This window comes from Syngnathus typhle, linkage group LG4 (genome assembly GCF_033458585.1).
Source record: "Syngnathus typhle isolate RoL2023-S1 ecotype Sweden linkage group LG4, RoL_Styp_1.0, whole genome shotgun sequence".
In the NCBI taxonomy this organism is placed as follows: domain Eukaryota; kingdom Metazoa; phylum Chordata; class Actinopteri; order Syngnathiformes; family Syngnathidae; genus Syngnathus; species Syngnathus typhle.
The window spans coordinates 20,817,149-20,844,058 of record NC_083741.1 but is presented as its reverse complement, the minus strand read 5'-3'; the positions used below and the strand labels follow the sequence as shown (position 1 = coordinate 20,844,058).

At 43.1% G+C, this 26,910-nt stretch overlaps 3 protein-coding genes across 3 annotated transcripts; 1 reads left to right on the top strand and 2 right to left on the bottom strand.

Annotated features, from left to right (window-relative positions):
* Positions 1-490: 490 nt before the first annotated feature.
* Positions 491-9,742, top strand: LOC133152297 (aminopeptidase N-like). Its single transcript, XM_061275804.1, has 21 exons — positions 491-783; positions 3,700-4,379; positions 4,442-4,584; positions 4,687-4,826; positions 4,902-5,028; positions 5,231-5,385; positions 5,583-5,696; positions 5,798-5,941; positions 6,017-6,082; positions 6,149-6,214; positions 6,285-6,460; positions 6,523-6,599; positions 6,682-6,815; positions 6,996-7,051; positions 7,128-7,275; positions 7,486-7,577; positions 7,684-7,794; positions 7,875-8,042; positions 8,115-8,255; positions 8,329-8,410; positions 8,554-9,742. Exons 2-21 carry the CDS (start codon positions 3,784-3,786, stop codon positions 8,704-8,706), a joined length of 2,889 nt encoding a protein of 962 aa, XP_061131788.1. The 5' UTR covers positions 491-783; positions 3,700-3,783; the 3' UTR covers positions 8,707-9,742.
* Positions 9,743-14,310: 4,568 nt separating this feature from the next.
* On the bottom strand, positions 14,311-15,123 carry LOC133152799 (mesoderm posterior protein 1-like). The gene is made up of 2 exons (XM_061276701.1): positions 14,521-15,123; positions 14,311-14,340 (listed from the first exon to the last, which is right to left on the bottom strand). The coding sequence occupies exons 1-2, from the start codon at positions 15,121-15,123 to the stop codon at positions 14,311-14,313; spliced, it is 633 nt and encodes a 210-aa protein (XP_061132685.1).
* A 2,210-nt stretch (positions 15,124-17,333) lies between these two features.
* Positions 17,334-25,175, bottom strand: sv2ba (synaptic vesicle glycoprotein 2Ba). The gene is made up of 12 exons (XM_061275894.1): positions 24,615-25,175; positions 21,779-21,959; positions 21,291-21,442; positions 20,989-21,122; positions 20,401-20,490; positions 20,219-20,332; positions 20,061-20,149; positions 19,751-19,915; positions 19,550-19,683; positions 19,284-19,484; positions 19,046-19,205; positions 17,334-18,893 (listed from the first exon to the last, which is right to left on the bottom strand). Exons 1-12 carry the CDS (start codon positions 25,093-25,095, stop codon positions 18,710-18,712), a joined length of 2,085 nt encoding a protein of 694 aa, XP_061131878.1. The 5' UTR covers positions 25,096-25,175; the 3' UTR covers positions 17,334-18,709.
* Between the last annotated feature and the right edge of the window lie 1,735 nt (positions 25,176-26,910).

Genomic DNA, 26,910 nt, shown 5'->3' with positions numbered 1-26,910 from the left:
GCCTTATATATGGACCAAATTCCTAAATTAAAACTGTCTCGAAGCATTGTGTCATGAAATCAGTCATAAGTGGCCCGCTGAAGACTATGAATCCTGAATCAAAAAGACTATGGATCATTATTTTGTGTTTATAAAGTAATTTGTTGCCCCTGAAATTGAAATAAAAAAGATAAAATGGAGAATGATTTGGACTAAAAATCTGTCATGATGCATTAATGGTGCGCCTTGTAGTCCGGTGAGCCTCATATAAGGACAAAGTTTGAAAATGGGCCATTCATTGAAGGTGCGCCTTATAGTCCAGTGCGCCTTATAGTACGGTAGGCCTAATACAATCTTATAATCTTAAAATTATATCATTAGTGCCGCCCCTCACGTGACATTAAAATAAAATGCCTGCCTGGGCCGTGTTGCCTGTGCCAACAACTACCACTGTACATGTGTCGGATCGTCATGTTTATCTTGTTTATCCTGTTTTCACTCCGCCTGCATTTTCCCCACGTCTAGTTCCCGTTTCTGCTGCCCGTCCGTTGTTGCGTTCCACTGCCTGTGTTTGATCTCCTCATCCACCCTTTTCTCATCAATAAAGCCCGGTCCAAGCTGCACATGGTCACCCTGCTCCATTCCGCACGTTTTGTAACCTCCCCAACTCAAATATGGGAAGTCATCCCTCTCAGAAAACCTGCGGTAGCTCTCGCCGGCTCCACCCTTGCAGACTGTTTCACATCAGCCGGAGCTCATTCCAGATCCTGCAGGCAAGCAGTGGACATACTCCGAGAGCCGCTGGTATGTACAACTTTCAAAAGCAAAATGTGGAAAATAGCTTTTTTTTTTTTGCTGGGGAGGTGCTTATATTGTTTGTAATGTATTGTTTTGTTTTTACCCCTAAAATGAGCACGTTAGTTCCAGAGTGCTTTGTAGTTTTATGACATGCCGGGATTTTTTATTTATTTTTTCCCCTGCCTTTGACAGCTTAATCTATTGAGACAAATCGAGTATATGGAAGTGCCTAAAACATATTTGGAGTTGGATGCAAAGTTTTGCCTCAAAACCTGGCAGTAAAAGTTTATACAACAGTTGGCAAAAAGTCTTAATTGCAATACAGGAAATGTTCTCCCTTCTACATTTCATACCATCCTCGTTACTCTCCTTTTTTTGCCTTCCTTCTGTAGATCATTTTAAAGTATATCAAGGCCCACATTGTATATACATATTGTATCTGTGGAGTTGGCGTGTTCCTCCCATTTTCTCCAGATATGCATGTCAGGTTCATTGAAAACTCAAAATTGTCCAAAGCGCAATGTCGGAATGTGCCTTGTGATTAGCTGGCTAAACTTTGCCTCTTGCCCAAAGCCTGCCGGGATGGACTCCAGCTCACCTTCTTGACAGGCGCTTTAGAAAATGAATGAACACACTGTGGAAATATGGCCTGAAACATTGCCAGTAAAGTTAATGTAATGACGGCCAAAATCGAAGCTAAGCTAACTCAAAATGTTTTGAGATTTCGTAACGCTTCGCAAACTCATGACCTCACTGTAAATGCAAATACAGTTAATAAGTTCATTAAACATGTTCATCTATTATGAATGCACCTACAAAATAGTCTAAAAAAAACACCCATTTGCTTAAAAAACATTTTGATTGGAAGCCGATATTAAATAAAAATAAATACATTTGATCTATAGGCCATTTTTGGTTCCGTTAGCTTTCTAAGAAGCTAGTTTTCGAAAACCTAGTGGGCTTGTCTACCATGAGTAAAGTAACAACAAAAATGAGGGAAAAAAATGGTACTTCTTATCCCAATTGGATCCGACAAGCTTAAAACCTCCCACGTTATTGGAAGCCTTTGTACGGTAGAAGCATGTATTCCAGATGTCCAGAATAGCTTTGGGATGCGTCAATTTTTCACCACAGAGGTCTCCGAAATTTCCTTCATGTTCCCTGCAGGAAGGCGCTTATAAAACGAGGTGTTCCAAAACAAAGGTCATTCGACTCCATGTGCTGCGCTCATTTGAGGTTTTATGAGGTCTACGTTATTCGTGAAACAAGAGTCGTTCAATCCTTTTTGCTTCATTGTTTATTGTCTAAAAACAACATGTTTTGGATTTACCGTAAAGAAATGATTTCCCGACCTTTTCAACCCCCACGCAACTTGAGCAACATCCTGACAGAGTCGTCACACCCTCTCCTCCTAAATATTATTTCCACTTTTGACGACAGACGCAACAATAGGAACAACCAGTGAGAGAGTTGGCGAACCATCCTAAAACCACATGTTGGAATATTTTAAATGATGTGAATACATTGCATACCGTAATTTTCGGACTAAGTCGCACCGGAGTATAAGTCGCACCAGCCATAAAATGCCCAAAAAAGTGAAAAAAAACATATATATGTATATAAGTCGCTACTGAGTATAAGTCGGCCCCCCACCCAAACTATGAAAAAAACCGTGACTTATAGTCCGAAAATGACGGTAAATGACATTTTGTATGATTGGCAGTCATAACTGAATCGAAACAAGCAATCATGAGAAAATATTATGCAGTGATGACTGGAACAAAACAAAAGTTTTATCACAGTTTAATCAAAATCAGGTGAAGGAAGCTCTTGTTTAGTTTCAACTTTTCTTTTTTTTTTTTTTAAAACAACTTTCCAGTATTTCCCCACAGCTCATAAGCCTTCTCCCGCCAGAATTGCGGTGGTAAATGTTGCCTAGTCATCTGCGGTAATCTGATTTGTGGACTTGTGACTTTGTGTCAGCAAAAAATCCACTTTTTGTGACTGAAGTCAATAAATAAAATTGCCTTGCGTATCAAACAAATATGTTTCCACGGAAAGAAAACATATTGTATTAAGTGCATGCAGTCGGCCCCTGGGAATTTGTTTTACGCATTTCACTGACTGCTAACTGGTGCACAGTGTGAACATGACATCAGGCTGGATGTTGCCAGGGAAACATCTGCACATAGTCACACTGCAGGCAAATGACAAATCCAAATATGTGTAATTACATAGTAGGCTACTCCAAGATGGCCCACATTGCTTCGTTTCTGTTAATAAGCCGGCTTCGCCATAGCACCCAACTTTTCCTAAAGTAGCTATTGGGTTTGTATTTAATGACCGAATCAAATCTGCTTACAGTTTAAAAATCTAAAATGGTGGAAAATGAAAAACATTACACAATACGATCATCAAAAATACATTTATTGATAGACCCCCCTTACAAGATGCCAATCAGGCAAATCATTTCTGAAATAAATTAAGCTTAGAGTCTCAAGTCAAGCTAATAAGCACAAAAATAGAATAAAATAATTAAAATGAATAGGGAAAATATTTTGATATGTGTCTGTCACAAACTTTGGTTTCTAGTTTTCTTTTTGAATACCATGGTTGGGTTTCTTCTTTCTCTTATTGTCTACAGGTAAATAACTGCCTGGTACTCTATTACCACCTAGTGGCCGAAAGCTATATTGTAACTGAACATATTAACAAAGGCAGCTTTGGTGTACAGTCGGAAAACACTTTTCAGTTGCGTAACGCACCATAAAGCAACATTTTGACATCCTCGCGCTGAGCCCTTAATATCATTTTTAGTTGACAGCAAGTAACAAAATGGCCGCCCCCTATGAAGTATAAAAACAAGTGCATTTTTCTGCTTATTTCAAATTCCACAAACACATCTTGTCATCATCCTCACAGGTATTATGAACCCACCTTGAACTCAAGAGCGCCGTTACTAAATCGAAACAAAGCCTCACACGTCCATTGACGTCCTTCCTGGTCATGGGGAAGGTCTACTACATCAGTAAGAACGTGGGACTTGGACTACTCGTGTTAGCTATCACCGCTCTGGTGATCATTTTAGCTCTGTCTATCGCCTACGACAAGGAGAAGGCCAAGAATCGAAAGGCCGAAGACCAAGCGGCGGTCAACAACGACACCCCCAAACCAACCCCCGTAGGGTCAAAAGATCCGTGGGACCAGTACAGACTTCCTTCCGCCCTGGTCCCTACCGCCTACAATGTGACGCTGTGGCCTCGACTGAAACCCGACGCAAACGGCCTCTACATCTTCACGGGACTCTCGGATGTGGTCTTCACCTGCATCCAGGCTACAGACCTGGTCGTCATCCACGCCAGCAAGCTCAACTTCACCACCTTCAATGGGCACCACGCCTCGCTGCGCGACCTATCAGGCGCCTGGATGCCGGCCATCCGGAAGTCTTGGTTGGTGGCAGAGACAGAGTACCTGGTCTTGGAACTCAGCGGCAGACTCACCAAAGGGGCATTCTACGTCTTGCACACCGAGTTCCAGGGAGACTTGTCGGACAGCCTAGAAGGATTCTACAGGAGCGAATACGCGGAGGACGGCGTGAAGAAGTAAGTTTAGACTTTTGCAGGATAGGTTCAGTATCAGAACTGAATTCCATTACTTTTTCCAGAGTGGTCGCTACTTCTCAGATGCAAGCCACGTATGCCCGCCAAGCCTTCCCGTGCTTCGATGAACCCGCCATGAAAGCCGTCTTCAACGTCACCATCATCCATGACCGGGACAAAGCGGCTCTGTCCAACGCCCGAGAATTAGGTTTGAAAATAGCTTTCCCTAAAACGACAAACTACACCTGCGGCGCAGTTTTTGAGTCCGCTTGGGGAAACACCAGTAAATTAGTCTGACTGTTCCCCGCAGACGCCAGAAATGAGGTCATGGATGGCGCCGAGGTCCGAATTACAAGGTTCGAGCCCACAGCAAAGATGTCCACCTATCTGCTGGCCTTTATTGTCAGCGACTTCTCCTACATTGAGTCTACCCAACAAAATGGCGTACAGGTAAGGACTTTGACTTTAAAAAAAATAAATAAATGAAGCGCTGATTCAAATGTACAGTTCTGGAAATGATGTCAGGTGCGGGTATGGGCTCGAACAAAGGCCATTGACGACGGACATGGAGACTATGCTCTCAGCGTGACTGGGCAAATTCTTCAGTTCTATGAAAACTACTACAACACAGCCTACCCGCTTCCCAAGTCGGGTAAGACTTTTTTCACATATATGTATTCAATCCTGTAAAAGAGTCCTTCAGAGACATAAACAGAGTATTTGACACAGCAGTGTCGACATTTAATGCAACCTGTTCTTCACTTAGCAGCCATTTTGTGTCAACCGTTATCGCGCCGCCATTTTGTGCTGACCGGCGCAGGGATTCTTTGTCTGAATGTTCTGTTCCTTTCCAGATCAGGTGGCTTTGCCTGACTTCCACGCCGGTGCCATGGAGAACTGGGGCCTGATCACCTACAGGGAGACGGCTCTACTCTACGACCCGGCGGAATCGTCGCCGGGGAACAAACAACGAGTGGCCTCCGTCATCGCACACGAGCTGGCGCACATGGTCGGCCATCTTGTCCTTTATAGCGGTGGTTCTCAAACTTGGACCCACAAGGGGGCCAGCAAATTAATCAGTGATTGTCGGATCATTTCGGGGGGGGGAATAAAGTGAATCAGTTAGTGCGCACCTAGCTTAGCATTAAGCTAATTCAAAGCTGTAATATTGTTGATAAGGGCTTCCTCCCATCCTGTATTCTTAAGTGGTTCGGCAACCTGGTGACCATGCGCTGGTGGAACGATCTGTGGCTCAATGAGGGCTTCGCGTCATATGTGGAGTACCTGGGAGCGGACTATGCCGAGCCATCGTGGAACATTGTAAGAGGAACCAAATCAGAAGCACAGATAGACAACCAATCACGGCTCATCTTCCAAAATTGAAATTTCTAAGTTTGAAACTAAATATGATTCTGTCATAGAAAGACCAAATGGTTCTGGATGACGTCCTGCGGGTGTTCAGTCTGGACGCCCTGGCCACCTCTCATCCGCTTTCCTGGAAAGAAGACGAGGTGAACACACCCGCTCAGATCGGCGGGATTTTCAACACCATCTCCTACAGCAAGGTGGGCACTCAATAAATCTACAGTTTTTAGGAAATGCTTTTTTTTTTTTTCAACTGACCTGATCTCAACCTTTAGGGGGCGGCGGTGCTCAGGATGCTGTCCGGGTTTTTGGGTGAACCAGTGTTTATCAAGGGACTCAGTGTGAGTATCATTACAAAATGGCTACTGCGTCTCCATGGAATTGCCATGACGTTGCCTTCTCTCTAGTCTTACCTCAACGCGTTCGCCTTCAAATCCACCGTGTACAATGACTTGTGGGAACACCTCCAAAAGGTTGGTAAGACCACTTTCGTTATCTCTCAATTCAGTCCAGCTTTCTTCTTACCGCTCCCTTGTTTTCCAGGCGGTGGAGGACACCCCAGGCTTGCGTATCCCACACACGGTCCACGACATCATGAACCGCTGGATTCTCCAGATGGGCTTCCCAGTGGTAACCATCAACACCAAGACCGGACGTGTCACCCAGAAGCACTTCCTGTTGGACCCAGAATCAGTGGTGGACAGGCCCTCACAGTTCAAGTTGGGTTCTACTATTTCTTCTCAGCCTTAGAACATTGTTTTAAAATGCTTGTGTTTCCCAGTTATAGGTGGTTTGTGCCCATTAAATGGATGAAGACAGGTGTTGAGCAGGAACAGTACTGGCTTCTCCACGAGACAGGTATCTCCGAGTTCTCACGCCCATCCTCTTGTTTTTTGTTTCATCCATTCATTATCTGATCCTCCCGTGCATCTTTCACCAGACAGCAACCCTCAAATGAGCGCCTCGGGATCCAACTGGGTGCTGGCCAACACCAACATGTCAGGGTACTTCAGGATCAACTACGACACGGACAACTGGAATCGCCTAATCGCCGTCCTGGAAGCAAACCACCTGGTGGGGGCGGTGTCTTAGTTTTGTGTTTTAGTATTATAATCACAGTCTGCACAGCTAGAAATGACAATGCTAATGTTAGCTTACCTTGCTAAACTGACCATAGCTGCATGTTTTTGTCATCTTTCCTCAATCTAAAACTGTACTCATGGTTCCTAACGCTGTCTCATTTTTTCCCCCCAGAACATTCCAGTCATAAATCGAGCTCAGATCATTGACGACGCCTTCAACCTGGCACGGTAACAAAAGCATGTCCTGTCTAGTTATCAGTAATTATGATTATCACAGTATAAATGTCATTGAATGTCATTTTAGAGCCAAAATGGTAAACATTACACTGGCCCTGAGGACTACCAAGTACTTGTCCAAGGAGACGGAATACATCCCGTGGCAGTCCGCGTTGGGAAACCTCTACTTCTATTTCCTCATGTTCGAACGCACCGAAGTCTACGGACCCTTACAGGTTCAAAGAATACACACTTGTCAATGTTAGTTAAAGTAATAATTAGAGAGAGAAGGGCGACTCCTTAAAGTGTTTAGTCGCAGCAGTCGGTAGCTGAATCTTATCGTTACGCTAGCTAGCAAGCTAGCTCATATAGCGGAAGTCACACCCTTGCTTTATGTTTCCAACGTCAAGTTCTGAATGCACATGAATTGTTGTTTTGAACTTCAGGCGTACACCAGGAAGCTCATCCAACCTCTTTTTGAATACTTTGCGAGGATTACGAACAATTGGACGACAGTACCGGAAAGAATTACCGACCAGTAAGAGAAAACCGTAAATAATTTGTGTGAAACTCTTTTAATCTGATTGAACATAATTGAACGTTGTTCGTTGGATTGAATTCAAAGACCTCTTCTGCTCGGTCAGGTACAATCAGAAAAACGCTATTGCGATGGCTTGCGTGGTGGGCATGCCGGCCTGCAGGGACCTCATCAGAAGTTGGTTCAAACGCTGGATGGAGAACCCGGAACAAAACGTGTACGCTTCAATCATACACTTGACACGATATCCGTGCAAGCGCTGGGCTTTTTTCAAATTCGGTACTGTGTACGGAGCAGGATTCATCCCAACTTGAAAGGCTCCATGTACTGTCTCGGCGTGGAACTGGGTGGGGCGGATGAGTGGGACTTTGTCTGGAGGATGCTCGAGAACGCCACGCTGGCGTCCGAAGCCTCCAGGCTCAGGTCGGCCTTGTCTTGCACCAAAGTGCCCTGGCTGCTCAACAGGTACTTTTCATGGGAAGAAGAAGAAGAAGAAGCATGCGACTTTCCAATAATACTGCTCTTTTGTTTGGTCAGATACCTGGAGTACACTTTGGACCAGACAAAGATCCGCAAGCAGGATGCCACGTCCACCATCACGAGCGTGGCTAACAACGTGGTGGGAATGCCTCTAGCTTGGAATTTTGTCAGAGCACATTGGAAGCACCTTTTCCAAGAGTAAGTGCATTGGCTTGGCTTCACACGTTCACTTTTGACACGTTTTCAGAATTTTGACGGTTTTTGTTTTTAGATACGGAAAAGGATCGTTTGGCTTCTCCTCGCTCATCCGCGGAATCACCATGCGCTTCTCCACAGAGTTTGAGCTGAAGGAGGTACGCTGAAAAGTACTCCAAGTACAGATACTTGTGCAAAAAAAAAAAAATGGTCGAAATATCTTACTGGTTAAGAATTGGCTATACATGTGCTAACCACAAGAGGGCAGCAAAGTAATATTTTCTTTCCTATTTCTGCACAGCTAAAGAGATTCCAAGAGGACAATAAGGAGGTAGGCTTTGGCTCAGGCACCCTGGCACTGGAGCAGGCCATGGAGAGGACTTCTGCCCAGATTAAATGGGTGACAGAGAACAAAGGCCTAATTCTGGACTGGTTCTCTGCGGAAACTGTGTGAAAGGGGGCGGGTGGGGTGTCAGGAATCATCTTAATAAGCCTTATCTCTGCACTGTGTTGTTAAAGCACGCAGCCATTTTGTCTGTGTGTGTGCTTAAAATGTTTCTAGGAGGTTAGAACAGCTCTTGGTGCAAACACATCCATTATGATGCCAAAAATGCATCTAAAAGTGTCTTGATAATATTGTGGATTTTTTTTTTAATCCATGGTCTCGTATTTAGAAAAGTGAAAAAGCAAGAATATTACAGAGTAGGCCTAATAATGTTTTTTTTTTTTTTTTAATATTGGATAACTGCACACAGTGGCAATATAGTGATACTACAGTCTGTATACGCTCTTAAAATTGCTGGGTCAAAAAGAACCCAATTTGGGTTGGAAATTGGGCCGACCGTTTTGCACAACACATTTTGTACGTAAAAAAAGCAACAACAAAATTATTTTTTAAACCACCTAAAGTTGGGTCAAGCTGACCTAATTTTCTGGGTCAGTCCTATTTTAAATACAGTTTTTATTTTTTTTTACTCCAGTAACACATTTAGTCCGTTTTTCAATAAAGTGCCTAAAAATGTAATGACACCGAGCACATCGTTTTGGAGTCTGAAATTTCCCACCTTTTATGAACGCAGCATTGCTTTTTATGGACTTGCTTTTCTGATGAAATTTGATCGTAGCAAATATTTTTATTTTGGTGAGACCTGATTCTTCATGACAGCGGCAACTCTTTTCGTCGTGTGTGCCGCTTAAGGGTGCTGGACTTTGGGTAAAAAAATGTTGATCAGGGCCTGGAAGAGGTGTCGTCCTCAGCTGTTGCTTCCCCTCCGGCCCCCCTCAGCAGGGGTCTTTCCTTAAAGACTTTAGCGCTGCCATGCTCCCTATTTAGCGCCTCCGTGTGCTCTGTTTGTCCTAGGCAGTCTGCAGAGAGGTGCCATCAAATCAAAGCCCTCCACAACCACACAGAACAGCAACACACTTGGCCAAATTCGACTATTTTCCGGCTTATCTTGTGCGTCATATTTAATAAAAGAAAAATGAAAGTGTTTTATGAACAAATGAGTTTGTGAATCACACACGTCAGTAGTGATAAATATAGTTTATTCCCCAATGTAAATAATCAATAAATATACATATATATGTCTAAAAAAAAAGATATTTTGTTGCAAAAAACAAAAGAGTCAAGTTCATTGTTGCAATGAAAGTAGTCGCCTTGTTTCTCAGTCAGCATTATCCTGAGAAGTCATGAAGCTGTTGCTGCGGCAACCAGTATTGCTGAGCGTCAAAGGACACGTCGCTTGGAAACTGACAAGACAAAAGAGAAAAGACGTTAGTTACATTCATCAAATAAAATAGTATTGCCCTTTGGACAATTGTTCGAACATATTTTTTTTGTGTTTACCAATGAAGAAAGTGGGCTCTTCAAAAGTAAGACCCCCAAAAAAGTATACTATATACGAAAAGCTACAGAATTCGTAATAAATAAATAAATGTTGAGAAGTCAAGCTTATATTATTTCCAATTTATTTAACAATAACAAATTTTACTTTAATACCTAAAAGTACTACAGCACATTTTTTAGCATTAAATTTGAGTAAAAAAAAAAACTACTAATATAATAAAAGCCTTTTATTTAGGGTTAGAAAAAATATTTGACTATGTATGTAAATTGTCAGAAATTCGCCTATGCTAGTTTTCTATCTAATGGACCTTTCGGAAGAAAATTTGATTCAACACCTACTCCTAAAATACAATAAAATAAGGTATGAGCACATTATTTACATATTTCACAATATATAAAAAGAAAAAGAAGACAAGCCCCAAAACAATGTCAGTTCTTTCATCCTGATTTCAGCTGAGAGTATGTTCTAATATTTAACACTGGTTAACAATTTCTCACTGAGGTGTACATACTTGGCAGCCATATTGCGGTGGGAACATCTGGTTGGCGGCAGCCTGCTCGCATGATGCTTCTTGGTGACCCAGAAACTGGTTGAGGGTCTGCGGTGGTTCCGCCTGGCCCAAGGGTCTCCTCTTCTGCTCCAGGGCCTCCTCGTTGAGTCCCAGCTGGGCTGACAGAAAGGCGATGTAGCGGGTGGCCAGGCGGAGGGTCTCGATCTTGGTGAGGGTTTGGCCCTGGGGCGCCGCCGAGGCCGGCAGGTAGGACCTCAGGTGGTGCAGCGCCTTGGTCAGGTCCCTCATCCGCAGCTTCTCCCGTTCGCTGGCCGTCTGGCGCTTCTTTCCCGGGTATCTGGATCGGGACTTCTTGACAGGAGCTGGAGCAGGAGGACTTAAGAAGGAATCCAAGGCATCTACCAAGTTGGAGTCCTCGGAGGAGGTGGGGGACAGACCCGCGCTGAAGTAGCCGGGGTCCGAGGCCAAATCGTACAGCGGGTAGGACTTCTCCAGGAGAGACTCCAGGGTGAAGTTCTGGGTCTGGTGGAGCTGGAATGAAGTCTCCATGTCTGACATTTTCAGGAGAAGCAATGTGCTGTGCTGCAAAAATGGAGCTATTGTGAGGACAGACGGAAGCGCCGCTCCATATATGTGGCGGAAGGTGCGAGGTTGCACCTTCCGAGGGGCTTCGAGAGAAGGCCTCGCACCTCGGCCGGGGGGTCCCATGGGAAAGGTTCCAGCTCCTGGGATGAGGTGCGAGCAGGCAGCATCATAAAATAGGATGCCATGCATTCGCACCTTCAGGGAAGGTCTCACCAGACTTGCATCCAGAATGGAGAAAAACTACAAACAACTTTGACTAATGAAATAAAGTTAACACATCAAGAACTAACTTAATCACTTTTTTTGTATTGCTCTTAAAAATCAAAAGTATTGCCTTATTATAAAATAGCTACCAATTAAATACACAGAAATGTTCAATTTATGCCCTCAAAAAAATCATAATTATTAACTTTGAAAATATGACAAGGAATTCCAAAATATGCCAATTTTAGCTAATGTGGCTCTTTTTTTGTAAAAAGTTCTATTAGATTTGCAGCATAACTAAAAATTATATGAACAATATTTATTTTGACATGAGCCCAAAATACGTTTTTGGAAGAACTAATCTACAAATGATTACAAAATGTATTTATCAGCGTGCAACAAAAACAAATTGAATCGGACAATAATTTTGAATTGACAAACTGATTTTAATTATTGTAATTTTAAAATTGTTGCATACTTGAATTGTATTACTCCCTATTTATCGCTTCTCTTGTACACCAGATATGAATTGGTTTGACATTAGTGATGATTTATTGTTAACAATGAAGAAATATAAATCAAAAATTGTGCTTTTCAAATTAGGAGAAAAGTGTGCCGTGGCAGCTGGTAGGTGTGAGAGATTCACACCTCGCGTCTTATTTAGACAACCGGAGCAGATCGGGTAGTTTTGCTTCACTTCAAACGATGGAAGCATGCCCCAACATTTTTGGAATCATCATTTAGCCACCACATTTTTTATTTGACTACATTTGATAATGGGAGAAAAAAAATAAAAATAAATCTAAATAAATGACAAATCTTACTCCACAAAATGATTTTAAATTGTAGCAAGAATTGAGAGATTCAATAAAAAGAATTCACAGATCATTGACATAAAATGTAATAATGACAAAATAATGAAATTTAAATATATTTTTAGTGCCGTTAATGAACTTTTCAGCATCAAGTGGTTTGTTGTGGATTGAAGCGTGGACAAGCTTTCCCACAAAGCGGGGTGTCATTTTTGCCTCCTGCTCCAGGTCTAGGTGTCACCTTGTTATTGGGGAGGTCTCACGCCTTCTCCTCATGTGAAAAAAGAAAGAAAAACAACATTGAGGGCAGCAAAGGACCAAAGTCAGGTTTGTTTGTCTTCTCTGTGGCTTGTGCAGTTGTTTGCTTGACCTCTTACAATAATACTAATTGATAAAAATGGTGTGGCACTATCAAATCTAAATACTATAAATAAATAATACCTTGCTTTTAAGCCATGGATATGAATAAATACTACAAAATAAAGAACACTTTAACAAAAAAAAGTTTTACACACACAGGTCCATTACATTTGTGTCATGGTGGCTAATGAAGTGACATCACGCGTGTTATAATCCACATTAGTGGCCAGTGTTGTTTACTTCCATGCCCTAATGAAGCAATCAGCACCACGGCGTTAAACCTTTCATCCCTTCTTAGGCCTTATTAGCCGAAAGGGGCCAAGCGTTTGTGATGTTAGCCTGCATATTAAATGAAGTTAATAAGGCTGAGCTAAAGACGCTTCTGAGAAGTCCGAGAGCTTGAGTCTAGACTCAGCGGTGCCAACAAAGGCATAGCTACATTAGCACCAAAGCGATAAATCAACTTTGCTGCATTGCTAATGCTGTATATTGCTAATTCTATGGTTATCAGCACACTTTTTCTACCCTTCTGTAGTGACAAATAAAAAAGAAGAAAAAGCAACAGTAAATTGATGGAGTTCAAGTTTTCTTTTATTTGTATACACCTATTGACTAAAATAAAACCGAAAAAACAAAAAAATAAATTATTAAAATAAAAATAAAAGAATCCCGCTTGATTCTCCACGCATGCGCAGATGAGATCAAGAAGTGACTTCTGGGACGTGTTAACCCCCCCCCCCACGACAGCGTTGATAGTTAGTGAGGATTTATTAAATTTATGTCCTCCTAAACACCTAAAAATTTATATATTCAGCGTTTAGTAGAGTTTCAAACGCGTGCGGTGGTCATTGTGATGGATTTACTGAGGGGGACACGTCCAGAACCAACTTTACCGCTCTTTTCTGCACTGTTCACACAGGTGAGTGAGCTAGCCTTAATTTGGGGATATTTGGAACTTCCAAATTGGAAGACAAACTGACGGTAATATAACGTTAAAATCGATAAGATTATTTTTTTCAATGAAAACAAAATGATTTCTTGCTCTTAATATTGTTCTTTTCTGTCTTTTTTCTTGTTTATCTTAGCTTATCTTTAGTTTAGCTTTAAGGTGTTGCCTTCAAGGACAGTCTGAAAACAGATGACCTTATATAAAATGATTTGATTTGAAATGATGATGAGAATGATTCATTTGTGTCAAATAGTCGTTTATCTTCTGGTTGAGGCACAATATGGTACAATACCTGGTAACAACCAACAGAGGGTACTGTTGCGTTCATTCAACCCTTGCAATCTTTTGTGGAGTAATGTTGCATTCCTCGAAAGTGGGAAGTCCAGTTTTCAATCCTCCGACAAGAAAAAGTGCACCGGAACGCCACACAGAGTTGCTTCTCTCTGACGTCACTTTTGTGACCTCGATGACGACACTGGCCGCGAATGACAAAATATAACTTAAAAGATTTTATATAATATTAGATATTTATATAAAGAAAGCAAGTTCTAAAGACAGGTCTGCTGGGGAACAAAACAAATTGAGGACACACTATTCTGTTACTGTCATTTTCACCAGTTTATTATAAATAGTGGTGTAAAAAAAACATATAAAAATAGCATGTTCCACATATTTATATTTACACATAAATACAAAAGACATATGAAAGATTTTTTAAAAAATATATAAATTAGTCCATTCACAGTGAGGCAGTAGTAGTCGTTGGATGGTGGCGATGGTGGCTAAGTTGTCAAACCCAGTAGTAGTCGTTGTACTCAATCTGAAGTGAATACAGAAAATCTCATTTTTATTATAGATAGATAGATAGATAGATAGATAGATAGATAGATAGATAGATAGATAGATAGATAGATAGATAGATAGATAGATAGATAGATAGATAGATAGATAGATAGATAGATAGATAGATACTTAAAATAATGTAGGTACCGTTTTTTACCTGAGTGGAGGTGGAAGAGGATCCTCCAGGTGGCAACATGCCAGGAAAACTACAGCTCCCAGAATGCAATGCTGCGGCCTGGTCTTGACACTGCTGTGCGGCGTACATGTCATGAGGAGCCTGCGGAGGAGGACTGGCGTAGTAGTACGGCGAGCAGGATGAAGACGAGGATGAAGAGGAGGAAGATGAGGAAGGCGTATCCCCGAGTTGGGCCGAGAGGAAGGAGATGTAACGGATGGCGAGGCGAAGGGTCTCGATCTTGGTGAGGGTTTGGCCCGTAGGGGCCACCGAAGGTGGCAGGTAGGACCTCAGGTGGTGCAGCGCCTTGGTCAGGTCCCTCATCCTCAGCTTCTCCTTCTCACTGGCGCTCTCACGCTGCTTACTCCGGACCCTCACTGCTCTCCCGGGCTTTCCTTGTGAGGCCGCTCCGAGGCGGGAAGTAGTATACCCAGCCTTCCCGGCTTTCTGAAGAAGAAGCGACGGCGACGAATCCGGGGACAGGGTCTCCGGCGAGGAGACTCCGGAGAAGTCCGAATCGGAGAACCACTGCTGGTAGTGCAGGCTGTACTCGAGCACGGAGGAAGAAGACATGTTGTTGGCCATGTTGCTAGAGAGAGCGCGGCTTCGAGTGTGTGCTGCTCTGCTCCTGAGCAGCCTTTTTAAAATCCAGGCCGCGGTCCAGAAGGTGCCAAGTGACACCTCCGCACATTCCCCACACCACACACACACACACACACATAGAGAGACATAGAGAGTGGCCATGGCTGGGAAAAGCAGCAGCAGGAGTAGAGGTGTGAATTTTGACTCCTCCTCATAACAATAAACACATTTTTAACTCTTTCTAGGGTTTGTGGTTCTGGTTAAGATGAGTTTGGCACATGTTCTAATATTTTTGTATGGGACGCTCTCGCGCATTCACTCAGCGGGAACAAAGTGAACGTAAGATTAGAAAACACACCAAAGGAATGCTAGTTGTTAGCTTTCTTCTATTTATTCTCTGAACTGCTTATCCTCAAAAGAGTCGCGAGTGTTAGCTTTAAAAAAAATACTTTATTTTGTTTGTTTTGTGCTTATTGGACATGTTCAAGTTGCATTAAAAAAAAGAAAGAGCAAAAGTAGTTTGTGTGTGTTGCTAGCTGATTTTAGCTAGCATTAGGGTTAATGTTAGACAGATATTACAACAAGTCAGAAAATTATTTAATGGTTCATACTTGCACATTTTGTTTTTAATTTAATTAATTTTTTTATATAAGTCTACACAAGGCCAATTTCTCACAAATATTTTTATTATATTTTCTGTCATTCCCTAATTACTTGTATCCAACAAATCATAAAATGGCCAATGTTGTGATGGTGATAATTGAGCTACGGAGATGATTGATTTGTGACCCGGGTCAATAACCTGACATCATCTTTAATTGCCATCTCCCTGAAATGTCGACACGGAGCGCGAAGACCTCACGTCTCTTTTTTTTATTTTTTATTTCTCGACACATTTGATGTCAACGCAGTGGCTTTGATTAAAAAAAAGATATTCTACATAAAAATGTTCTGACGATGATGTAGTGAGCTGAGGTGCGAGGCCTTCACGCTGATGAGAAAAGATGATGCCCAAGGTGTCACTTCACACTTGAGCTGTGAGAACCTCGCTCTGACCATTTCTTCTCCTTGTTTGGACAACACTCAACTGTGCGAATTTTTCACACTGAATTCAAAGTTGCGCTTGCTGTAATGTTGATTGGATTTTATATTTGGAACATTTTGAATGTTGGATTACATTGTTGGGAAGATCACGAAATTTAATTTGTAACAAAAATCTATCGTTTCAGCAATTAGACCAAGCCCCGATAGCTGACACAAATACTATATTTATATTATATTATAATATAGATATTATTATTTCTTCTTTAAGTCTTAATAATTTCTTTTTTAAGTCTTCCACGTCTTCTTTAAGACTCCAAAAGATGCCGCCGAAGGGTTAAATGAGTACACCAGGCAGTTGCTGTGTCAAGTGGAGGGCAGAGTGAACCGGGCTTGAACCCGTGCCACGACCCGCCCATGCACTGCGGCCGAGGTGAGGCTGTGGGAGTGCGGCGGGCAGTTTGGCACCTCTCTTGGGGGTCATCGCCCACCCACAGCAGGCTCTGAGATATCGGGCCGCCTGCCACCTGTCTCTACCCTTCGGCCATCTTGCCGTGACCTCCGCATGGAAGGATCTGGACTGATGAGAATTGGGAGGTCGTGTTGTGATTGAGGGGGTCACGCTAGACACCTTAGGTGTGAAAGGAGGTTGGAGCGAGAAGGTTTTCTGGAGGTGGATGGTAAATTTCATCTAATTGTGACAGGGTGACTGACATCGATGATTATTGTCGATACACGGGACCGTATGAGTGCTGATAAAGATGGCGGACTCGTCCTCATCACGAGTGTGTCAGAGTAAACATGTCTTCCGAGTAATGCTAGCGCTAGCTCGCACTTGTGTGCTGACATGTTCTACCACACAGAGCTGCATTCTTGATTTGCAGCTGCCTCATACTTCTCATTCTTGATCCATGTTCGACATAACTTGTTTGAAAATTAATAGCGTGTCTAATAAATCATAATTTGTGGTTTCATGACCGGAAAATTGATAGTTTTCATAATAATTATCATAAATATTAATTATAATAATGAATCATATAATTTTCAAATTTCTCAGAATTCATTCACTGCCATTGACGGCTATAGACGTCCATTTTAATTGTGCTGGCAGCGATGGAGTGAAGCGGACAACGTTGAAATAAAAAGCAACACGTTGGACCGACGTCCCCGATCTTTATTCAAGTCATGACAGAACTACTATGTTACATCTAATTTACACAGGTCTACAATATATACAAGCACGAGTAATATATTCATTGAATATTTTGTTGACGTAAAATCGCATGCACGCGCACAACCATGGCAAGAAAAAAAAAAGTCACACACTCCTCAGAAATGTTGACACGTGTTGTCAGAAACGCAGCAGGTTTGTTTAAGAACGTCAGTCACAACAATGTTACAGTGAAAACATCGCAAAAAAAAAGACTAATACATAATCTGGAGTCAATTCCATTTAAAAAAAAAAAATACACACAGATATAAGGAAAAAAAAAGAATATTAGGACTATATGTCAGAACTTGATGAAAAAACAGGGTAGAAAATACAAGACCAGAGAACTTGTACTAAATTCCTGAACTTAAAATAAGCTATGCATGATATTCAAATACTCGTCAACACGGAGAACAGTTGTGGAATGAAAAGGAATTTTTTTTTGTAATAGTTTCCACCAAGCGGTAAATTTAGCGCGCTCAAATTTTTCAAATTTTGCACTATTTGACTAACTTAAAAAAAAAACTTCTGTGTTTCTCAGTAATTTCATTCTAAGTAGCAATAAAAACAGCCCATATTTCCAAATTTTGTTGAATTGAATTTATTTATGTTTAATTTGGATCATAAAAAAAACTATTACTCTCATTTTTGGAGGGCCAAGGACAGGTGAATTAATAAAAAATCCATTTAAATAAATCATCTCGTTGTTTGCTTGGCAACCAGTGACGTGAAAATAATAAGAGCCGAAATGTTCTGATTTTAGCACCTTTATGTCGACAAACTTGTCTATGTAGTTTTTGTTCGACTAATCAAAAAAAGTTTTTTCGCTAATGCTAGGTCAAAGTAAATCGTTTACCGCCGATTAATTCAATATCGAAGAGCAAGGCCACCCAGTAAACATAACGGAGGACACCTTAAAAGCCATTTCTTACCTGGTACCGTCAAATGCAAGTCTACTGCTTGGTGGAAACCTTTGGCTTTTTCCGAACAGGAAGAGGAACCAAAGCACAACATGGCGACAGGAAGTACATCACTTTGAAAGCACTGTTCTGTCTTTTTAACGCGGACCTCAAAGGAAGTAACTATATGACTGTGTAAGTTGAATACGAGGGAAAATACAAATCGAAAGACAAATACTAGTTTCGGATTTTCACATGATCCAGCGGGACCTGAGGATCGGAACGGGAACAGCAAGTGAAGGTCCACGGAGGCAATGTAAAACATCCAGTTCTGGATCCGCGGCGTTCACCTCAAATTATTGGCGGTCAGCTGCGGTCAGATGGCCAGCCCGCTGGCGGCGGCGGCGTTGTTGGTGCAGGCGGCTGCGTTTGGCTTTCTTCAAGACAGGATCTTCTCCCGGGTCTCGGGCAGCTTTAGCGCTAGCAGACCCCCGCAGACGAGTGCAGAGAAGGCCAAGAAGATTGGGACGATCTTAGTGATGCCTATAAACTTCGCAAAGATGAAGCTGGCAATGATGGCGGCCAACTTGCAGATGCCGTTGAGGACGCCGAACGCTGTGCCTCTGCAAAGACAATAATGTCCCATGATCCTCCACTGGAATCGAACTCCATGCCCAAGAGGGTTCAGGAATCGGTTAAAGATTTCATGGCGACAAAAATACCGATCAGACGTCATTTGAGGTTTTATTAGCCACCAGCTAACGTTGGACTCTACCTTTTAGATGATGGGTATAGTTCCACGGAAATAACCTCCAGTCCGTTCCAGGCGGCCACGCTAGCGCCGTAGAACAGACACTGCCAACATATGACCGCTCCTTGACTGAAACTCAGCAGCAGTAGAAAGGTGCAGGCGGATGACGCCAGCATGGAACCACCTGGAACGATATCAAACAGCAAGGTTTTCCAAGTCTGCCTTGATTGGCAATTCCCTGATTAGAAATCGCTGTCCTGACCTATTATTCGTATTCGTCCGATCTTGTCCATGAAGAGCGCCGAGATGATGTTTCCCGGCAGCGTTGCCAAGCTCCCCAGAAAGCTGACCAGATAAATGACGATGTCGTTCTCCTCCTGGAAATTGAGGTGGCAGCCTTTCTTGGGGTGCAGGAAGGTGGTGTTCTCCATGCGACAGTCTTTGAATTTCTCTTGCCACAGATCTGGTGAAAGACAATAAAGTATTCCAGAGTCGGATCAGTCGATAGAAAAGTTGCTAGGTGGATACCCGTGTTGTAGAAAACTGTGTTTTTGATGGTGCAGTTCTCAAAGAAGCTGTTGGTGGACTTGATGTCTTCAAAGTAGCAGTTCTCAAACAAAGAGTCTTCAAACTTGACCGATTTGATCTCAATGTTAGCAAACCTGAAAAGCAACACGTATGTTCAATCCGATTCCCGTCGGGTCGTTAGAACGGAAGCTGTGGACGTACTTGTCGTGAATGTACTCGCCCTCGCGGTGCACTTGGTTGACCAGCGAAAAGTTGAAGTGGAAACGCTCCACGCGTTCCCGATGGAAAATGCGGACTTTGGATTCGTACTCCTGGTACTGCATGTACTTGATCATGTCGGGGAACCACACCCCGAGTCCATGATAGCTAATACACACAAATATGTATTATCCTGCTGATGCTAACCGTTAGCGTAGCTTTAAAGCTGTTAGCGTAGCCTTGAAACAAGAAACTCTTGCGGACTACATGGGGGTCCCTGGACCTCAGCTTGACAAGCACTTTTTTGAAGTACCTGAAGGCCAGACAGAACCAAACAATGACCAGGAAGAGGCCTTGCAGTCGCAGGTCAGGCGCAGCCAGTGACATCACATTAGCCATCACCTAATAGACAAAACAGAAGTGTGAGGACGAAAAATGATTTCCGAGGTGCGCTGGCGGCTCGTGAGCGACCTGCTGCAGCATGGTCATGTGTCGGACGGTCCAACGCTGGAAGGCGGTACCCGTGTCGCTCTGGATCTCGATGAACTCGTCCTCCTGCGTCTGCGGCGTTTTGATGCTGGTCACCTGTGACGCAATGACAATTCGTCAACGTGTCGGCACGATCAAAATATCCCCATGATATTGTCACTCACAGTGAAGACTCTCTCGGGTTCGCCTTTGGCCTTCCAGTTGGTGTCGTGAACACGACGCAGGACCATCCATGCCTCGTCGTGACGGGCGCTCTGAAATAGTTACAAATATGCTGACCTTGTTTTGTCAGCTGGTCAAGTACTGATTGAAATATCATTTTAAACCGAGTGAGAATACCTTTACAAAGAATTTCCCCATTTTTTGCAGAAACCACAAATTCCCCCTGTGATTGATAGCTTCGCAAATAAAACCGACTCCATCCATCAGCATCATCTTATTTATCGTCTGCGCTCTATTTTGCCAGGTATGCAGTTGTGTAAGAATGTTTGTATTCAGGGCCCGCTCGGCTGTCACACACTAAGCCGGTAAATGAAAAACACCGCATGTGGTTAAGTGGCTGACAATGTGCTGGAAGACACCGGCGGGTCCACACCGTGTTCCGGTTGCCGGTTTAGCGAGCCTTCGCTACCTTGGCATAGCGACGGCGTGTTGCTTTTGGACGGAAGGTGTCTTAATAGAAAAGAACGCAAGCTAGTTGAGCTAATATGAAATATTAGAAAGTAGGAGATTGATAATGATGTCGTGCTGACCTCCAGGAGGAATCGAGGACTTTCCGGCATGAAGACGACGCCCACGAGAGCGGCCAGAGCGGGAAAGAGACACACCAGGATGAAGAGTCTCCAGCTGTGCATCTGGAATTCCGTGCCGATGGCGAAGCCCCAACCTGATGGCGCATTTTGCGGTAAGTCAGAGTTTACATGATCTCTTTGGCCTTTCTCTGCAGTTGTGTGGATTATTTGCGGGTTGCAATTCACACTTTCACCTCTTGGGGTGGACCTAGTTTTTTCGTGGAATCGCACTCCAACTATTACTCGTGAAAGGTTTGTGTTACCGTAGTGGGGGATGATTCCCCAGGCGGTGAAGGAGGCGTAGAGGCCTCCCAACATCCAGAACATGCAGAGCCAGCTCAGATGTTCGCCACGTTTGTCCATCTGAAGGAACTCGGTGAAATATGTGTACACGATGGGGATGGAGCCTCCGATTCTAGAAGAAATGTCTCGCTAATTATTAGACACTCGTGTCATGGGATAGGTGAGAATGGGCATAAAAGTTTGTTTTGATCATTCCATATTTGCGTTTAAAGCAAGTGGCAGGGGTAAAACTGGTTAGTTTATCAATGCAAATTTTGTATGCAGTATCATGCTAAAGGTTAAACGTTAATCCTCATCTAAAAATAGTTCTTTGGATTTTATAGAATGCAAATTCATTTACATAATGGTGCAAATGTGGATTATTTACGGTGAAGGTCAGTGGTAATTGCATTGACATTTTGCACATCAAATATGAATTTAAATGAAGAAGGATGTGTGCGAGTCTTACCCGAAGCCTGAGCAAAACCTGAAGAACAGGAAGAAGCCGTAGCTTTGAGTGAAGCACGACAGGAAGGAGAAGATCAGGTCGATGGACAGGACGTAGATCAGGCATTTCCGGCGCCCCATCTTGTCGCACAGACCCCCCCACACCAACGCCCCCACCATCATGGCTACGTACACCAGAAGGCCTGACGGACACAAGTACGCCTCTTGTTACGTACGCATTATATAAATATATAATATACACATTTATTTATGGAAGGATTAATTAATTAATAAATATATAATATATGCATATATTAATAAAATAATTAAATAATAAATATAATTTACACATGTATTAATAAAATAATTGAGAATGAAAAATAGTCAACAAATTGCATTTATTCGCTCAAAGTATTTTCTTGTACGTGACCTGGAGTGCCTTTGAACTTAATAATAAGGTATAAGAAGAACCAAATAATATCCATCATAACATGTAAAAATGTAAGTAAATTCTTGCTGTATGCAACATAAATACATTTTAATATGTTAAATGTAAGTTTTTTTTTTTAGATTGGATTTTAGGTATAGCTGTTTTTATTCAAAATATATTGAATGTTATTTTAATGCAATTCTATTTCATCCTATTTTATTTCAATGTGTCCCCAAGTGTGTCAAATAATAGTGAGCATCATTAGCATCGTAAACGACCTCTTTAGACGTGTGGCCTGGCAGCACAAATACATCTAACATCCACCAGGGGGCAGCATTTGCCCTTCTATGAACACGTTCAAGTCCCCATTTGATATGTTTTTAAAGACCGACTTCATGTTGACGCCAGCTATCAAGACAGCTGAATATTCATGCAGTAGGAATAAGAAATAAAGGTCAGCGTCATAAAACGTTGAAGTGGGCTACTGGCAAATGTTTTTCCGCCGCCATTAAGGGTTTGTTAATGGCGCCGCCTCGGTCAGCAGGTGTTCAAGTCTGGTTGAGACATTATTGTACAGCTTCGATGAATGACCCGCCGCGCTGACCATTAGATACAAACCATTATGAACTTCCTCTTGGTGTCTCGGGGGGGGGTTAGTCATCCGTGCTTCCCAACCTAGTCAGTTTTACTACACGGCCCTAAATACAGCACGACCGTAAACGGCTTAACGGCACGTGCAGCCGTCGTGTGTACCTTTCCTGTGCGGATTAGTGGTCCGAAGCTCTACATGCCTCCTTCTACGTAAACTGGTCCACCTCCTACAGGTTCTCTCCTCAAGTGGCGGCGTTATGAAATGAAGGACTGCCCTTAAAGGACTGATGACAAACTAACCTACCTTCCACACACCAAACTAACTAACTAACTGCGATACAGACATAACGGAGAGTCTGACACTTTAGTGTTTCGACAGCTGTCGAATATAAGAACTGGTTTGATAGTCAAGGTCAAGCATTCAAACTCATTTCTGCTTGGAAAGTCCGTGAGGTCCTCCAGATTAGGAACCAAGAAAAAGTTCAGTCCAATGAAGAACTGATCATGTGGTCCATTAAGAGGAAGATGCAAAGAATTGTTATTCTGAATGCCATCTGTGCCTCCGGTCCGAGGAGCGTGAGCGTGAATCAAAGTGGATCATTCTGCTGATATGATTCCTATTCCCAGTGCCGATAGCCCGCCGCTCTCCTCCGGCCCGCCGCTTCCCTCCGGCTCTGCTCGAACAAGACGGCGCCATCTCATTTACACCGGGTGCTTTCTCCTGCTTTACCCTCAGAAGTGTCAGAGGCTTCCGAGCGTGTCTGACAGCACTTTGCCTCTCCCACTGCAGCAACATGTTCCGTACTAGCCCGCAAACACATTCGCGCCCCCCTCCCACACACACACAGACGAGATGCAATCACCACCCGCTTCCTCATCCATCTCTCACACTACAGCATCCCTGGAGCCTGTTGTTAAGATGAAATGATGTACACTCTGACTGTGCAGCAGGCCACAGGAACAAGGTGAGAGGCTTTCATTTGCTCTGGCAGGAGGAGGAACAGACGTTATTTCCCTGTGATTTGGACCAATGCGGCATACTGATTCCAAGTCCTACTGTTCGATATTATCAACACAGTAGAAAAGATTCTCTTGTGCCTTTTGTTAGAAAGCAAAGGGATCGAGGCCTGCCTCACATTTGTATACTAACTAACTAACTAACTAACTAACTGACTGACTGACTGACTGACTGACTGACTGACTGACTGACCGATTAACTAACTGACTAACTAACCAACCGATTAACTAACTAACTAACTAACTAACTAACTAACTAACTAACTAACTAACTAACCGATTAACTAACTAACCAACCAACCAACTGGCTAACCAACTAACTAATCAAGGAACTAACCAACCGACTAACTAACCAACTAACTAACTAACTAACTAACTAACTAACTAACTAACTAACTAACTAACTAACTAACTAACTAACTAACTAACTAACTAGCCTGTCAAAGGGCCGACTGACAGACAAACAACAAGCGAACAAATTTACATCCACTCAACCACCACCGACCTATCCGTCCAACTAACTAGACATCCTACCAAACAGACATCAAAAACAACCAACAGACCAATCAACCAGTTAACTATCAAAGCAACCATAGTACCCTGTAAATTAAAGCGCAAGGCAGGTATACCTCTGGACTGAAAAGATTGAAATAAGAATACATGTATTTATATATATTTTTAACTAGCTGACTGCAACCCACCCAAACTAGGTCCACGTTTGAGCCCCGAACCACCCATTGAGAACCGCTAAATTTACGGTATGCTGTCAGCCATCTTGGAATACCTTCCAGCCTTTGGCGGTTCTTTCTCGGTCACTTACCCAACAAGCCCTTGTCCGAGTTGGATATGCACATGTCCTTCTCAGCGCTCGGCATGACGAAGCCCACCACGAAGCCGTCCACACCGTCGGCCATCAGCGCCAGCCCTAGCACGACGAAGAGCATCCACTGGAAGCGACCGTGTCCGCAGTCCTCCATGATGGTCTCATACTGCTCAGGCAGATTTTCCTCGTCATTGTCCTCTTGTTGGGCGGCCAACCGGGCCTTCCGCCGGGCCTCCTGGCGCGCCGCTCGCCGGGCCTCCTTGATCTCGTCCGGGTGCGGCACGCCTTGGTACTCGCCCTCGTACATTTGCTCGTCCTCATCAGCGCCCTCTGTGGCGTCGCTGGCGGCGTCTTCCTCTTGAGGCGGGTAGTCCGTTTGGTAGGGGTATCCGTCCCGACCGCTTCCATCTTGGCTGTAGGTGTACTCGCCCGCTTCGGTCACCTGCTGGTTGACGTTGTTCTGATAGGGGTCGTTCATGGTTTCCTCCTGGTCGTGATCCGGCGGGCTCGCAGGTTTCCGGTGCTCCGGGACGTCAGAGTGTCGGCGTGCGACGATGCACTACAATCTTTGCATGCTCAACCTAAAACATTACATGATATTATCGTGACTACAAGTGCAAAAAGATCCCAGCGGTGCAAAAGGATGAAATACGTACTGCAAGATTTTGATCAAGGGCCAAGTATTAATACTAAGAAACGCCAATTTACACATTGGAAAAAATTCCACCACCATCCCAGGACGGAGTTTTATTTAATTGTTTGGATAATCCACCCACCTAGGCCCAATAAAAGCATTTAAAATAGCATTTATTTAGCTACTAAAACTTGGTTCTTATTTTAATGCTTTTTGTCTCTCTAAATATATCACCCGACTAGAAAAGAGTTAAACAATTATGACAATTATGACCTCTCCAGAAGTGCTTTTTTACGAGTGAATAAAATCATAATTGTATCTAATCTCATCTGACCTTACCATGTCAAAGGACAAACGTCAGTGATGTCCGCTTACCTATTAAACTCATTTGACTGGTAATAAGTAACTTAACTCAAATTGATGGAATTATACTGTAATGTCCATAATTTTTATGAAAAGATATTTCCTTCAAGATGGAGAAGAGACATTTTCGTCTAGACAGAAGCAACATGGAGGCTTAGTTGGGCTACAACCTGCAACTCGGCATGCTAGACTACAAAAATATGAATTAATGACTCCTTTTGGTAGATGGTTAGATTAAAGTTAAGGGTAAAGTTCTCTTACCAGATGGGGCCTTCCATTAAACTACTTCGGAGCAAAAAAATAGGTCCAAGGGACATTTTCAAACGTCCAAAGCTGACATGTCAGTTTATCCCGAGACCGTGATGCAGTCAAGCCTGAGGGATTAGGATCCAACCTCACGATACGACAACCCCCACCCTCACCCATCCCCACCCTACCTCACCCGGGATCATCTCTACAGGAGTCCGACCCCCTCTCGAGGGTGGCCTGATGGTATGATCCCGTCTGTGACACCCAGCCCAAACAGCTGAGATATCTTATTAAAAGGAGTCAGGACACCAATAGCTAGCTCATTTGCATTTTCCGTGTGAACTTTTTGTCTGTATGTTAATGTGGGACGACTCTTAAACCAAGTCAATAAATGTCTTTACGATATATTCTGTGGACCCCAACTTGTTTATAATATTGCATTTGTTTAAGATGATTTAAGCAGATAAATCCACCAGTTTTTATCCAACACGCAGGGCGGCCATTTTGTCTTGCACTGCCACCTGCAAACGCAATATTAATCAGAATACCATGTTTAGATTAGTGGAGGTCCACTAAACCTATTTTAATTATATATTGATGACCCACCCCCTCCAGCAGGTCATTTGGTACAGTCTGCAATGGGACATCATTCCAGAGTAGAAGCACAAAACTCTCTATAATCCCGAGGCCAGATAATTCCAGTGCAAAGCGGATTAGCTCCACCCCGGCAAAGCTATTGGCTAAATTTAGCGCAGCCACGCTTGCGCGCCTTCATTAAGCCCCGCCCTAATCTCCCTTCCTTGCTTCTAGCACGAGTTTGTCATGGCTCAAACAATCCTGTTTGTAATCTCACATGAGGCTAATATGAATTGAACCAAGCCCGTCACCGTGACAAATACAGGGACGCTTCACAGAATGCCCTTCACTTCTCACGCCGGAACACGCTAATGGAACAAACTGTGATTATAATTCCATGAGATGGTGAGGGTGGGGGGGTGGGGGGTCTGGAATAGAAAAGATGACAAATAGAAAAAACTGAATAGGATG

What these genes read in the sequence shown, in the direction of transcription:
- LOC133152297 (XM_061275804.1), top strand. Translation starts at nt 3,784, where the DNA reads ATGGGGAAGGTCTACTACATCAGTAAGAACGTGGGACTTGGACTACTC. An exon ending in CACACGAGCTGGCGCACATG is followed by an intron (nt 5,386 to 5,582) that starts GTCGGCCATCTT and finishes TGTATTCTTAAG; the next exon opens with TGGTTCGGCAACCTGGTGAC. An exon ending in CCGGAAAGAATTACCGACCA is followed by an intron (nt 7,578 to 7,683) that starts GTAAGAGAAAAC and finishes CTGCTCGGTCAG; the next exon opens with GTACAATCAGAAAAACGCTA.
- LOC133152799 (XM_061276701.1), bottom strand. Translation starts at nt 15,123, where the DNA reads ATGGCCAACAACATGTCTTCTTCCTCCGTGCTCGAGTACAGCCTGCAC. An exon ending in CCTCTTCCACCTCCACTCAG is followed by an intron (nt 14,341 to 14,520) that starts GTAAAAAACGGT and finishes TATTCACTTCAG; the next exon opens with ATTGAGTACAACGACTACTA.
- sv2ba (XM_061275894.1), bottom strand. Translation starts at nt 25,095, where the DNA reads ATGAACGACCCCTATCAGAACAACGTCAACCAGCAGGTGACCGAAGCG. An exon ending in GGGAATCATCCCCCACTACG is followed by an intron (nt 21,123 to 21,290) that starts GTAACACAAACC and finishes ATGCGCCATCAG; the next exon opens with GTTGGGGCTTCGCCATCGGC. An exon ending in TGGTTCTGTCTGGCCTTCAG is followed by an intron (nt 19,916 to 20,060) that starts GTACTTCAAAAA and finishes TGTGTGTATTAG; the next exon opens with CTATCATGGACTCGGGGTGT.